The sequence below is a fragment of the Apodemus sylvaticus genome, chromosome 1 (genome assembly GCF_947179515.1).
Source record: "Apodemus sylvaticus chromosome 1, mApoSyl1.1, whole genome shotgun sequence".
Lineage (NCBI taxonomy): Eukaryota > Metazoa > Chordata > Mammalia > Rodentia > Muridae > Apodemus > Apodemus sylvaticus.
The window spans coordinates 2364613-2380642 of NC_067472.1; the positions used below are offsets into that span (position 1 = coordinate 2364613).

At 49.4% G+C, this 16030-nt stretch overlaps 1 protein-coding gene across 1 annotated transcript in view; it reads left to right on the forward strand.

The window, feature by feature from the left end:
* The first annotated feature begins 332 nt into the window (after positions 1–332).
* The window catches only part of Hspa12a (heat shock protein family A (Hsp70) member 12A), a 65049-nt gene continuing 49351 nt past the window's right edge, over positions 333–16030 (forward strand). Inside the window, exon 1 of the mRNA XM_052182614.1 lies at positions 333–505. Coding sequence (XP_052038574.1) covers positions 463–505 — 43 coding nt within the window. The 5' untranslated portion in view covers positions 333–462. The remainder of the gene's footprint in view (positions 506–16030) is intronic.

Consider the following 16030-nt stretch of genomic DNA (forward strand, 5'->3'; position numbering starts at 1 on the left):
TCTCCAGAGCTTGCCTTGGTCTGCTCCTCTGGGACCTAGGGGCAGAGGCCATTGATGTGGACTGGAGTTGTGTGCGGAGCTTGCTGAAAGATCTGGCGGGATCTCCAGGGCTGGAAATCCGACCTTGCGCGCTTCTGCGTCCGCCGGCCTGAATCAGCTGCAGGGACCCCTGCTCAGCTATGACCCTCCACCGCCCAAGCTGAGTCCTAGTGCGCTAATGACAGCACGGGGTGTGGCCTCAGCTGGGCGGCGACCCACAGTCTCAGAGCTCGGGGGAGGAGCCAACTCCAGCCTTCCCCAGGGTCTTTGCTCCGCGGGGCGGGCCAGGGAGGAGCGTGGGGAGGAGTCCGGTCTGCGGCGGCAGCGTCAGAGCGGTGCTCCCGCTGTCCAGAGGCTCAGACCTAGCTCGCGAGCCTAAGATTAGCACCGGAGGCTCCTTTCCCGGGCTAAGGCTGCAGGACCATGGCGGACAAGGAAGCTGGAGGTGGTGACACCGGGCCCCGAGGTGAGTGCGGAGCGAGGGACCCGCAGCTGCTGCCGTGGCTGCGATGGGCTGAAGGGCTGGGAGGCATGAGGTGTGCTATGTGCCGCAGCCTGCAGTCCAGTCGAGGGCGTCAGAAAAGTGGGCTCCCTAGTTCCGTCTTGCCATCCCCGGCCGGATCAGAGAGCTTCTGGGCAGGACACCGGGCCCACTGGGTGGGAGGCCGCCCTTCAGTCACGTGGTAGGTTTGTGCCGGGGTGTGGACTCTGCAACCAGGACTAAATCCTCAGCTGGGGGAACCCTGGTTGTTTCCATCTCGGACTGGCTTCTTGGTCAGGGCCGGGTATTATTCCCAAGAGAACCGCCCCTCCTGTCCATCGCCTGAGCACTGTGCTGAGGATGCTACTGCTGACCTGGTAGATGGCCTGCCGCCAGGTGGCCCCGGGTCCTCAACGGCTCGTTTCAGTGACTCAGTGAGGCAGGAGGTAAGATCCTTGGAGAAATCAGATTTATAACTATCCTCTTTCCAGCTCATCCCTCTGGACACAGGAGTGGAGGCTGCAGCTGCAGGCCAAAGGGTGTCCCACCGCTCTCCTCATTCTCTGGGTTTGGGGGGGGGGGGTTACGGAGACTAGGCTGTCCGGTCCTTGTCAGAGGCGTGCGTGGGGGCGGGGGTCAGGGAGCGGGGTGGGGGAGGGGGTGTCCCATGCGGAGTACTGAAACCTCGCTTCTTACGTTTATGGTAGAGCAGTTCTTTTGGAGCCTAGTCGTCGCTCAGATGGTGAGGGAGGGAGTGCCTGGGGATCCGGGAAGAGGGTGAAACGCTTTCCCAGCCAGAGTTGTAAATCAAGGCTTCGCCCGCACAGGGGATGGGCTGGTCAGGATTCCAGTCTTCTTCCTGTGCATCCCAAGTGGGGAAAGTTGATTGCGGGAGGCCCTGCGCGTGTCCCTGACCTGCATGCAGGGCCTTGGCTAGAGTAGATGCCCGAGTCAGTTTCCCAGGAGCTCCAAGCAGGCTGCTGTGCAAGGACGACAGTAACGTGCCGGGACTTAAGGCGAAATCCAGTCGGGGGTTGGGGGCAGAGCTCTGTGCTCTGCAGAGACCCAAAGCGGGGGAAACTGAGGCCAGCAGCAGCGCAGCTGGCTGGCGTTGGCAATTGTTTTCTCTGCCCTGGTGTGGGTTGGCTACAGCCCCCTCTTCTGTTGCTCTCCTAGCCGCACCTGCCCCCTCCCCAGCCCATTGTTCCTGCGGATCTGGGAGGTGCCTCCCCAGCCAGCAAGCACTGCAGTGGCTGAGGAGTGCAGGGTGGGGGCTGGGAGCTCACAGGAGGGGAGAGGCACAACCCTAGACTAGGCAGTGCTACTCAAAACAGGCACCCTGACGGTGCCTCCTGTCCTGACCTTCCCTAGCCTGTGGACACAGACCACAGATGTCAGCTGCTGGCAGTTGCTTTGTCTGAACACCACTAAGCAATTGGATCGACTCATTTTCCCTCACCTTTTTTCTTTACATTGGAAAAAAAAACCCCAACATTTAGGATGATGGTGAGAGCTGTCACAATTGCTTTAAGCTTGAGAGTAAGTGATCCAGTTTCCTGTCTCTCATGCTGAGATAACGAGTGGGTGGTTATACCAAATGCAAGGTTGGGTATAAGATCTGACAAGTCAGAATTAGAGGCAGGGATGTGCACCCACTCCCCAGCCCTGATTTGTCTTGTGAAGTCACCTTGCTGCTTTATATCCTACACACACACACACACACACACACACACACACACACACACACACACGCACATGCTCACACACACTCATATACATATATACATACAGTCACACTCATATACACGTATACACCAGCAAACACATACACACATATACACACACATATATACATATATACACACACATACACACATGCACACACTCACACATGCACACACTGTACACATAAATACACATATACACATACATACACACAAATACACATATACACATATATATACATACACATACATACAAACACATAATACATGCACACACACATACATACACACTCAAACACATATACACACATGCCCACATGCATACACATATATATACATACATGCACACACAAGCACATATATATACACATACACACATAAATACACACAAACATACATATAATATATATTATATATACATACAATACATACACACATAAATACACACAAGCAAATACACATACATACACCCAGAGCTGGGACAGATCCACACTTATGATCAGAAACATATCACTGCTCACCTGGGTTTCTTGTAGGGTGATTTTAGATTCCAGGGAGTTCAAGGCACCTTGGTATGGGGAACACTTAGAGCCTAGTCACCTGAAGGACAAGTGTTCCTGGCAACCCATTGTGCTTCACTGAGCTGCCATCCCTTTATGACTTACAGGACAAATCAGTGCTGGAGAATGGGTGCACATCCCTACCTCCAATTATGACTTGACTGGGATACTTAAATGCACATGCAAATTGGGGATAATAATAGTTCCTAATAGGAGCAGAGTCCCATCTACTTCTAAGGTTTTGCCATAGTGTGTTCTTTGCCTGGTAATGAATATGCATTATTTTATTTCTCAAGTCTCACAATAAATGTGTTATCTGCATTTCTTTTACTATGAGAAATTTAAACATCAAGTAAACAACCTGTCCAAGGTCACAGATTTAGGAAGTTTTGATTAGGATACAGGCCATCTGATTCTACCTGTTCAGCCATCACTGGTGTCATTGGTGGTCACCATACTGTTAGGGATGACAAAGTAGTTGTTTTTCAAGGGATTATTTTAAGGATGCTCTTGATGCAAATGAATGGGTGGATGGATGGATAGATGGATGAATGAGATGGATGAATAGATGGATGGATGAATGGATAGATGGATGGATGTTTCTATGGGGATGGATGAATGGATGGATGGACAGAGGGATGGATGGATGGATGGTTGGATGAGGGCATCACACAGGCACCAGGATATTGGTATTTGTGAACCATCGGTCTCTCATGTTGGGGAGGGCCTGGGGTGGGGTGGGTGGAGTTGAAATGAAACAAGAAGGGCAGAACATAGTTGAACCTGGTTGATGAGTAGGTGGCCCTTAAGACTCAGCTTTACTGTATTAGCAAAGTTCCTAAATAGAATATTAATAAGTTAATTTGTAAGATCTGAAGGGTCACCTTTGTTGTGTGGGGTGTTAGACTGCAAAAACTGAGATGACTATAAGTTCTTCCCCTCCCCATGGCCTGAATTATTGTGTCAGGAGCCTAGGAAGAGATGCGTGGGTGGGGCACCTGGTGGTTCAGATGTGGGGCAGGTCCTTCAGAGTTGAGGTCAGGGCTGGATAGACAGTGGAAGCCTAGGTATTTTCTCCAGGAGTTGGTAGAGGAGTGGAGCCCTGTGCTCTAGAGATGGGCTTTTCACCACCGCAGCAGTTAATCTTTACAAAAGTAAGTACTGACCCTTATCAAGGACTTAGTGAGACCATTATTATATCACCTACCCCTGGCCACGTGTGCTGAACAGACAATTCAGTGAAGGGGCTTGTGACCAATATGTCATCATTCTGCCATAAATGTCATAGTGCGCTGGGGGAAAGGGGTTGGGTGAGGCTTATAGCCTAGGCTGCTGGAGTCAGGACTCAGAGGACACAGCCTCTCCTAGGTCATGCCTGGTGGTATGTCATAGGCCCTCAGAGCATTATGAAGTGTGTTTGTGGGACTAGACATAGAATTAATAGAGGCCTTCCCCTCCCTCTTTTAGGGAACCAAGCAAAGGTCAAAGGCCAAAGATCTTGGTATCAGGGTTCTGGACTATTGGTCCACTTATGTGTCTGAATCTTTGACCTTTCCATGTCTTGTGTTTACTAAAGCCCTACTATCCCATTTGGCTCTTGACACATGAAGTTCTTCCCTGTGACATGTCCCTTTTGACATGGAAGACTCTTACTTATCCTTCAACACTTACTTCTCCGGGAAACTTCAGAGTCATGCATGTTGGTGAAATCCATTTGTGCTGATGTTTCCAGGTAGCGTATCGTGAGTGCAGACAGTGTCGGCTTTACATGTCTGGATCCTATTGTTCCCCAACAACCCTCTGGGGTTGGCGCTGTTGTTACCTCATTTCACCTGAGAGGCAATTGAGGGCTCTGAGAAGCTGGTAACTTGCCCAGGCAGTGGACGCTGGAGTTAGTTTTGAGTCAGTCATGGAGTCTTAACAGCTCATGATCTTCTTCTCACTGTCTTTCTTTCTACAAGGGCAGGGGCTTTATCCTTCATTCCATCCTTCTCAGTAAGGACACACAGTAGGTTCTCAGTATGACACATAGCAGGTAGGTTCTCAGTGAATATTGTGTGTTGAGTGACTCTGTCAGCGAGATGTGAAGAACCACAGCAGTGGGGAATGGCATCTGCATCCTGCCCACTCCAGGGTGCCACTTCAGCGAACACAGATGCTCAGAAGTGGGCCAAGCTGGAGGGGGAGAGGTGGGTGGGGCTCCGGGCATCTCTAAAGAGATGAGGCTTTGATTCCAACAAGGCTCTGAGTGACAAGTCAATCTTGTGGGGGCGAAGTGCTCTCCCATCATATAAATAGGCCTCTTTGGTAAGGGAGAAAGTGTCTTTATGGCCACTGTGCATAATTAGATGGCAAGGAAAACTCGGGGGCTTTTTGATGAGCAAGCAGCATGGGGCAGGGACAGCACCTGCTCCCCTGGGCACACAGGGCATGGGCATCCCTCAGAGAGAGAGAGTTAGGGGAGTAGAGGAGATCGCTCAGGGAGGAGCCAGAATGCCCAACAGGGTGCCTGGCCCAGAGAGACAGGCCCTACAGACCCTCTCTGCTTCCCCAGTCTTGTCTAAGCATAATGTCTTATTTTCCCCAGATGTTCAGCCACATTGATGGTGGTTTGGGAGAATTAACATCCCCTTGGAATGCAGACACCAGCTAGACTTTGCTTCCTGGGTTTGTGATGGGAATACACAGTGCTTGCCTGGGTCTGCTGGAAACAGCCAGAGATAAGGGATAGGCAGGAAATGACTTTTTCACTTACTGAGGGAATTCCTTGTTGCCTTCCTGCCTCTGTCCACCAGGATTTTGTTTTCCCCAGTGCTGTGGTAGTGGATCAAGCTGTTCTCCACTCCCACTCCCACACCCTCAATCAATAGTTGGGGTATTTGGAAGCCTGTTTTGGTCCTTTAGACCTGAGGTTCTGCCCCTTTTGAAGCCAGCCCCTTGGGAGTGGCATGAATAGTCTCCCAGGGCTCTTTCTCTATCCCTGTATATTCCACAGTATGGGGAGGGTGATGGCTGCTTTTGGGTTACCCTGGAGGCTGAGAGCAGGAGTCATTCATTCTCTGTGCTTACAGGATGCCCTTCCATCTGATTTTCCTCTTAGAGTCACCTAGATGCCAAGACTGTGTCTTCCCAGACCTGTTATATCCAAACCTCTTCCAGTAGACAACCATTTGTGCCCCTGACCAGAAGGTACCACACAAATGGTGTCAACCCATGTTACTCCTATCTTTTCTGAGACAAAAACAACTGCCTGAGAAACTAGTTAAAGGGAGAAATCAATTGTTCTTTCAGCTTGTACCCATGGTCTATAGCTCTCAGCTTGTGGGGAAGCATAACATTGTAGCAGGGAGCTTGCAGCACAAAGGAGCTTGCAGCTCACCTCTAACTAGCCAATTGGGAAGCAGAGGGAGGGGTGAGGGGAGACCAGGCAGGAAGGGTCAGGAAGAGCAATTGCCCTTCAAGGGCAGGACTTCAGCTTTCTTCCTCCAACCAGGCCCACCACCAGCCCTGTGTCTATTAAGAAATAAATCCATTGCTTATCAGAACCTTCAGGATTCAGTCACTTCCCTAAAGCTAGTAGGTAACCTGACCTCCTCCCCGCTCCTTTACAGGAGCCTATGGAAGACATTTTGAATCCAAGAGACCTATTCATCTAGGGTGGGGGCAGGGAGTAGCAGCAGACAGGCCTCTGCCAGCATGTCTCTCTTGAGTAGCAGCTCCAAGCCAGTGTACCATCTTCTTCAGTTTTGAGAAGGGGTCTCACTGTGCAGCCCACACAAGCCTTGGATTCCTGCACTCGGGCCTCCTGAATAGCCGGGGCTACAGACACTCTCCAGTTTGGCTTTTATTCATTCCTCACCAATAACCTATAAAATGGGTGACTCTGCAGTGGGCGGGCGACCCTGAGGCCTAGGGAGTTAAGTTCAGGTTCTAGGGTATCAGGACCTCTCGGGGTGATATGAAGAGAAAAGGCAGTCTCTGACTGCAGTGGATATATGGACATCCCCACACCACAAGATTGATTTATAGCTTCTTTTAAAAGTCAACCTACTGTTTAAAAAATATGCCTTTATTTTGGGAAGATTATATCAATTTTACAAATGAAAAATATGTGTTCCTTGCCATAAACAAGAGGAACTCACAGTGTGAGGCAAGGATGTCTAAAATCAGATTTTTCCTTCTCGTAGATGATCCTGCCCACAGAAGGCTCTGTGCCTGGGCTGTCCACAGGGAGCCCGCCAGAGCTCCAGAGCAAGGCAGGACACAGCAGCAGGTGGAGACATTCTCTTTGATGGATGGGTGTTACTGATGACATTGTGTTATAATTTCTATTCCACCTAATGGGCCTTTCAGGAAATGAGGCCTGGGGCCATGTATTTGTGAAGCTCACTGCTAAGTCTTAAAATCGTGTGGAAAAGTGTGAGATGCAGCTGTGTATTGCCAGGCCTCTGCTCACTGGGGCGTGTGCCATGTTTGCTGTTGTCTGTTAAATTGTTTGTTATCCCGAATCCTGTGGAATCGGATGGGGCAGCTGTCAGCAGGTGAGTTTTATCTAGGAGGCTTCTGTGGAAGCAAATGGGGCAGCTGTCAGCAGGTGAGTTTTGTCCAGGAGTCTCAGAGTGCAGAAAGGCTGGCCTGAAACCTCTGCAGCTAGGCAGGGGCAGACAAGGCCTGTGCAGAGCTTTGCCCGGCAGGCCCAGAACCTAGGAGTTCTCAGACTGCTCACCCCAGTCGGCCTTTCACCAAAGCTCCCAGCTTCTCGCTGGATATTCCGAACGGGCAGCCAGTGGGGTTCAAGGTCTTTGCATCCCTGGACTTTATCCAGGAGGACTGTCTAGCCTCTGACCTCAAAAGAATTCCTCCACCCACATGGGCTCCACCCACAGTTATGAGCTCTAGACCTGAGTTTTTGTAGGCTAGCCTCAGCCTTGGCTGGGACCTAAGAGCTAAGAAAGACCCTTGGCACAGCAGCTGCTCAAAGACACCCATCTAGGACACCCTGAGCTGTCCACACACTGGATCTTGATCTTGCTGCTCTTACCTTTTGCGTGTCCACATGTCTTGCTTTGCTGGGATGGTTCTAAACATGAACCCCTGATTACTAACAGCAACCCTTTCACTTTCTAAATATCCCTGTTGAAAAGGTGAATCATCCGTCTATATCCTCATCTTTGTCCTCTCTGGGTGTGCTGAGGCAGGCAGGAAGGTTGGCTAAAATCCCACCCCTGTGGGTTCAGATCGGTTTGACCTCTAGGTTTGATGTTGCTGCTTCTGGGTGATGTGAGAAGGTATTTATAAAGGGCTTGGCCTAAGTCTGTTCCACAGAGGCTATCCAAAAAGTAACAGTGACTTTATTGTGTCACCATAGTCCTTGGCGAGGATGTGGGTTCTGGGAACAGGACCCCTGAGTTTGAATCCATTTGCGTTGTATCATTTAATGTCCTGTCATCCTGAAAAGGTACTCTCCCTCTTAAAAGCTTACCCTCTTCATCTGTAAAATGCAGGTTACAGGGGTCAGAGAGGTAGCTCAGTGGTTAAGACTATATGCTGCTCTTCCAGAGGACCCAAGTTTGATTCACAGGACCCACATGGGGTGGCTCACAACTGCCCATAATCCAGCTCCAGAGTATTTGACACCTGCTTCTGCATCTGCATGCATGTTCACAAACCTACACAGAGCCACACACATACACATCAATCAATAATAAATCTTTTTAAAATGCGGATTATAATAGTGTCTTTTTTGCAGGCTTCTGTGGATACTGAGTTTATTCAAGGAAAGCACACAGAACAAGTCTGATCATGAAACAGGCACAGATTTAGTGTTGACCATTGCATTATTGACCACCTTCTAGTGTTATTACGAATGAACCTCCAAAGATAGGATTTTATAGGCAGGGGGAGCGAAGGCATCAGAAAAAGGACTACAAATGTGATGATCTATAGAACAGCCCAGCTTCATGTATTATTATTTCATCTTGTTGTTTTTGAGACAAGCTCTTTTGCAGTCCAGGCTGGACCTGGACTTACCATGTAGCTCAGGTTGGTATTAACTCGTTATCCTCCTGCTTTCTCCTTACAAATGCTGAGATTACTAGCATGTGCCAGCACCATGGCTTATGTGGCTCTAGACACCGAACCCAGGCCCTCATGTGTGTGAGGCAAAACTGTACCAGCTGAGCTGTATCACAGCCCAACAGCCCAAATCTGTTATCTTAGATTCCTGGACGGCAGACTCGAGTCTTACTATGGGTCTCACTGCAAGGTGTTAGCCTAGCTATGCCCCCTCTGAAGTGTCCACCGGTCTCCTACAGTTTCACTCTTCTGGAAGCGTGCATCCCTCGACTCAAGACTGCTTCTCCCATCATGGGAGTCCATGGCTCCCATCTCTGCCTTCACTGTGGCCTCTCCACTCTGCCCCATCCCCCAGGAAGGATGATAGCATAAGGAATTCTTGTAAGGTGTATCTGAACCATCAAGAATTATTTCCTCAAGATCCTTAATTTAGTCACCCGAAGAAGTTCTTTGGTCATCAAAGGCCATACATCCATAGGTTCTGGAAATTAGGACTTGATACACTGAATGGTTGGGCCCTTATTGTGTCTGCCTTAGCCAAAGAGAGGTAGAGGTCTTCACAAATTGGGGACTCTTAGCTAGAAGGCCTTCTGTCTCCCTTGAGGTCTGTTTGGAGAAAGTTCCTTCTTGGTGTCTTACCTTTGGTTTGACACCAATCTTGGTAAGTGCCTCAGAGACCGTGCCATCTTCAGGATGGGTCAGCCCCCTTTTAGAGCCCCATGCTAAATAAAGATTTATTGACTCCCAAATAGGGAAAACTATCAAAGTATCAAGGATCCAGTGAAACATCCACAAAGAGATCTCAATATATTTGCTCAGGCAGTGTCTAATGAGTCAAAGCAACTGTGTCTGTTTTGCTGACCATGTTGTGGGCAGGTGTCTTGGGTGGTCTTGCCTGTGCTCATTCATGGCTGTTCTGCACTGGACAGTGAGAGAGTGTGGGGGCAGTGCTGGCTCTGAGCCAGGCTCTCTTCTCTTCCAGGAGGCCAGCTCAGGCTTCTGATGTGATGATCCTATGGCAGTGAGAGAACAAGAGGAAGCTACAGGCTTCGCTGGGCCTTGCTTAGGAGCAGAAAATCATCTGTGTTTCTGAAGTATGGTGCAGGTTACAAGGCTAGACCAGACAAGATACAAGGGGGGTACAATGGAGGGCTACTTTGAAGAGAGATTTTGTAAGGTTTCTGCAAACAGAATCAGCTGGACTGACATGTTGAAAGTCCAACCTTTAAAACACTTGTATGTCGCAAGAGCCTGCAGGGCAGAGCCCCTCCCTTGGCAAGTATGGAGTGCAGTGCAGCAGTCTGAGGCTTGGGAGTGTCCTCTGCAGTCTGTGTCTCCGCGATGGTGAGAGGTGTCCAGGGGAGCCATGCTGGCTCGTCTGTGGTTTCCCCGTTGTGCCTGTGTTTTGATAGGTCAGAATAAACTTCCTTATGAGTAAGGAGAAGCACACAAGAAACTAAAAGAGAAAGTGGGAAGTTTTATGGATGCACCTGACTTGGTGCACATCCTGGCTAGCTGCCACCCAACTCAGACAGGAAGAAGTCAGGAAGACTCTGAAGGAGCCTCTAAGACCTTGTCGCAATTTGTTCTCTGGCAGTTTGATGTGTGATTACTCTCACCCCTGCTTCTCTTTCCTCCCTCCTGCCTCTCTCCTCCCAGCAGGTCCCTTTCCACATCATCATCTTTTTCTGATTTTGTTATCAGTCCACTGACCGTCCATGTAACAAACTATCCGTTGGAGACTTGCAGGTCACCGTTTGGCGCAGAGCTTAAGACAGTATCTTCCTCTCCCCCAGAATCTATCAGTAGCCGGGTGGGTGTTTAACAAGACCAAGAATGAAAGTGCTCCCCTCCTCAGCGAGGGCCCGAGTTTCTCCATCACTTCAGGGAGCTGAAGAAACTAATTTAAGCACACCAGTTCTTCACAGCATTATAGAAATGGCTGTTTGGGGGACGATTCTGGTAACAAGGTTCCAAAGGTGTTGAGCAAAGTGTTCCAGTTCTGCTTCTCTCGCAAATCCCGTGATTTTTTTTTAAAGAGTATGGTTTTGCAGAATGTGAAGACTTCTAGGAAAATCTATAATATCACATATAATATCATATTAGAAACATTTGCATGCACATGGAGATCAAGGTCTATTTAAAGGTATTTTCTCTAACAGGGCGGAGCCTCCTGCCTGTGTTCATTCTTGCTCCATGTCTGTGTATACACACTCTGGAGACTGCTTCTTGGGCGTTTCCTGATGGGACAGCTTAGGTAGTTCTGACTGCAGGATTCTGATTTTCATAGCTGAAGCGGAAGTTCCGGGATGGTAGTGTCAGGTCACCATCTTGCCTTTAAGATGGTGGCCGCTTATCCTCTCTCCTCTAACAGGTTTTGAGTTCTGTGGATGGGGCTCCTGCTTCATCAGCCCCTGCTCTCTGACTAGTCCTAGGATCTGTTAGGGCTGTGGACTTTGCCAACTTCCTTTACCACCTAGGAACTGGCACCAAAAAAAACTGTCCATCCTTGTGGTCTTCTAGTTTGCGTACCCTGCCCTCTGGGGTCTCGCTGGCTTCGCTGTAATGAAGAAGGAAGAACAGTGGTTCTTGTGCTCAGACACTTGGTTCTTCCAGGATTCTGGGTGTGGGCGTCTGAGCTGTGGGTTGACCTTGTGGCCTCCTGCTCGCCTCTCTCTGTTTCACTGCTCTGAAAGCTGTTTTCCACTGCCTACTTCCTTTCTTTTCCTTCTCTTCGTGGGCTGGCTTGGAAATGTCACAAATGCAAGGAGTTCTGGTCTCCAGTGAGGATGGACATGGCTGGCAGAGAGCAGAGCTTGCTATGAATGCCAGAGACCCAGATTATCTCACTTCTGGCTTAGGTCTAGCCTCCAATTTTTCCCAGGTGAGCAGATTCTGAGCTCAGGATGGGAACAGACCACTTAGGACTTATCCTAAGATAAGACCCCCAAGAGCTGGGAATGGTGGCCATTCTGCTGACCACCTCTCCAGACCTCACCCGGAGCCACAGGGAGCCTCGGAACAACCCATGGATGACACAGGACCTAAACGTCGCTGCCACTAGTAAGCTAATGGCTTGTTTCTCCCTGCAGAGGTTACATTCAAACAGTGTTCAAAGAAAAGGTTTGATTCTGAAGCATGAAGTATGAAACCAAATTGCCATGACCACGAGTCCTGAAGGTCGGAGCCCTGGGTGTTGTCTCTCTCACTTGGCCACAGTGGCTGCCGATCTTCTTGCCTGGTTGGCAGAATGTCTTTGGTAAAAGGCCATTCACTAGTGCATTAGACAAAAAGAGAATCTCTTTTGCTTGAGGAAGCAAAAGAGGTGACTTCAAGGTAAAGCTTTGGAGTGATGACCGGTGCCAGGCTTGTGAGAGAACAGGTCTACCTATGTGAGGAGCCTGGCTTCTTTCCCTACCTCCACTGTCCCACTGGGCACCTGGCCTTCCTCCCTGCAGGACTACTGTGCAGCCTACACGCACAGGGCCAGGGCCATTGTGGCTACCAAAGAGCCTATGTTGATGTCACGGTATTTGGTTACTCGAAGGAGTATTGTCCATTGTTCTGTCTGCCATCTGTTCTGTCTGTCTCCCCCAGTCCAGATTTCTAGAGGTGATGTGTACGTTCAGATACCCTGAAACAGTCACTGGAGGATAAGGTCATCTGCTGGGAGCAGGGAGTCAGTGGGTGCATCTTTTGATTGCTAGAGGTCTTGCCCACACGGTTCCAACTCGGATACCCAAGTCATCCAATGCAGGACAGAGCGCCGAGCTGAGGTCATCAGCACATATATGATGATTATGCTGTCTGTTGGAGATATCTTATTTCATTCTTTCTTGGAGAAAACTATTTTTCCTTCCTCCAAGTACTTCATGCTGTGCAGAGTGAGTGACCACGGGGGTCCTTCCAGTGAGAACACAGGGCAAACCCATGGCAGACTTTTCCGATGCATGCTGGGCCCTGGTCTGTGTACATGGAACTGGCCAGTGGACCCATTTGAGGGGACTACAGACATTGGGTCCAGCTGTGGTCTCCCCGTCTAGCAGTTAGAGCTCAGCAGAAGGGACATGATGTTCATCAAACGATGCCAAATACATAGTCATCATCTGTTGCATTACACCAGTTTGTTTAAAGTCAGCAACCGACTTGAGGACCCTCCATGGGGGACTTGAGTGGTTATCTGTGGGAGGCATGTTGAGGATGTATCCTTGGCCGAGCTGACAAAGGCTTACACAGCAGGACATTGGAGCAGATCCTGGGAACAAGGCTGTCCCAAGGAGGCCGGTCACACCCAGGTGCACACTGTTTCCTTAAACTCCAGCTTATCCACCAGAAAATGCCGAGAGAACTCAGAAATTGAAGGGAGTCATGCTTGCCAGAGCCAGGAAAGCCAGGTGCACCCCTGGCCCTGCATGGATGCCCTGGGATAGGCTCGTCTCTGTAGCCTTGGGCTTTCTTGTCCCAAACTGAGCAAGATGTTTTAAAGATACTAAGACACGAGGCCCATTCCTTCCTCAGGCTTTGCCTCTGGTAGTCTTGGCTAGGGCAACCGGATGGACAGAATTGGAAAGCGGGGTCCTCCAGAATCATGCCACCCTTGAGGATAGGGTGGGGGGACCCCCAGTCTTTATGAACAATAAAATAGAAAGAGCTTTGGAATCAGTGTTCATTTCAAATCTTGGAGTTGCTTCTTCCTAGATAAGGCACATCGGTTGGCCTCTCTGGGACTCACTTAAGTGTGAGAAGCACCTAATGCTTTTCAGCAGCTACTGTGGGCATTTGTGTGTGGGGCAAGGCAGGCATGATAGTAAGAAGTCCTGGTTGAGTTCTGGTTCCCACACTTGCTGGTCACCTGTTCTTGGCCCAAGCAAGTTGTTCAACCTCTCCGAACCTTGCGATGCGATCTAAAATCAGTTCTGACACTTCCCAGGTTGGCTCTGAGAGCTGAGGAAGTGGAGTACATCAAGAACTTGCCCTGAGCACGATTATGAGTGTTTGGTGTCAGGTCTACTCATTACTTTTGGAAGCACACTAAGAACTGCTAGCAGGGGGCATGGTGCTGGGTAGGCAGGCGGGTTTCCCTGCTGGGGTGGTTCCTTGAAACTTCGGTTTATCAAGGTGTAAGTCATGTGAGGTGAAAGCTTTCCAGGCATTCCGTTCCGTGGATTTTGACAGAGATAATATAGTTATGTAACCACGATTATGTCAATGTGTAGAATATTCCCAGCCTCGGAGAATTTCATTGTTGGAAGAGTTACAAACAGGGTCACTCTGCTTTGTAGAAGACCCCGCCTCAGATGGTAGGGAATCCCAAGGTCTAGGCCATGCCTTGTCAGGCAGGGAGCCCTAGTGGTCCATTGAATAGGAGGTAAGTTCCCTGCCTGGGCTCTCAGGTTCTTTCTGCTGGGAATTGTGGAGACTTGATTTGTGCTTCCTAGTCTGCCTTTCCTTAGCTCTGGAGCAGGGAGACGCAGAGCCTGCCAGGCATCCTTGGTCAGGTCCTAGACTGAACAGTGCTGCCCAGGTAGAGCCTGAGAGGCAGCAGCCATTGCTCTCTGCATCCTGCTTGGACACGGGACAAACACCTCACAATCCTCCCAAGTTGTCTTTCCTGTCGTGCCTTTGTGAGCCAAAATAAACCCTCCCGAGTTGCTTTTGTCAGCTGTTTTGTTACACCAACCATAAAACCAGCTGATATATTACCAGAAACCCATTTTGAAATGGAATAAGCATAGCTTTGTGAAGCCATCTGGGTGCCTCCTCACAAACCATCGTGGTCCCCTTTGCCGGTGACCCTCTTGCTGCCTGGCCCACCATCTGAGCCAGAGGTGGCTGCAACTCTTATCCATACAGCATTACCGATGGCGGCCTCCTTACTGGTATGGATGTTTCAAGTCTACTTGCCTTCACTGAGTTGACTATTGGCTTCTTCTAAAGAGTGGATCTGACTTTGGAAAGAGGAATGCAGTCCAACTGATTTAAAGGAAGGTGGTGCTGAACCAGCTCTGTGTGACTGACTGAGACACCCTGAATGCACAGACAGTGTAGACACCTCTCCCTAATCCTTAAGCCACACCTTCCTGGGGCCACCTGATTGGTTTTTCATGAGCCAGGCACTCAACCTCCCAGAACAAAGCTCTTGCATCCTGACTTCATGGCCAAAAAGCAAAAGGAAGAAATGAGACCAGTGTCCTACAGTGTCCTACGGTGACCTGAAGACCTGCCTCATGATTCACAGATGTTCAAGCAAAATACCCACACACATAAAAATATAGATAAGTTAAATAACAAATGTCTCAATGTCTGCTTTTGACAAATAATGGAGCAACGCTTTTTCAGAGTCACAGTTTATTTTTAAAAAATTATTAAGTTTGTTTTATTTATGTGAATATAGTGTAGCTGTCTTCAGACACACCAGAAGAGGGCGTCAGATCGCATCACAGATGGTTGTGAGCTACCATGTGGTTGCTGGGAACGGAACTGAGTATCTTTAGAAGAGCAGTCAGTGCTCTTAACCACTGAGCCATCACTCCAGCCCCCAGAGTCACAGTTTTCTATGAGGGAGGGGGTTCACGATTTGTTGGTAAGCTGCAGCAACATGGGACCATTGAACTGGGGCGGGGGGAGGTTGCAATTACTTTTTCATCTGCGTGCCAGTCTGTATGACCTGGAGTGTCTGAGCGAGGAGTGGCTCAAGCTGGAGGGTGGCAGCTGTCAGAGTCACCTCTTTGTGTCCAGATAAAGAGACAGAATCCAAGAAAGTGGTGCTGAACTGCAGAACATGCCTGGTGATGACAGGGCTGTGCTGTTTCCTGGGGCAAGCCAAGAATGGGGATGATGGTACTCTGAGGAAGGGGTTTGAGATACCAGCACCCAGCTTCAGCCTAGGGTTTGAGGTGCGCCCCACTGAGGAGAACAATAGTATATTTTCTGTTGCGATAGCAAAACACCTGAGGCTGGGTGGCTTATAAAAAGTAGAGGTTTGCTTGTCCTGGTTGTGGAGGCTGGGAAATTCAAGAACACAATGTTGGTGTCTGCTTTGGAGCTTTGGATCTAGTGCAGCCTTCTGGCTGCAGCATAACACAGTGGCGGGTACCACATGGAGAGCTGGAAGGAATGTATCCTCTCAAACACAGAACTGTTGCTGCCAT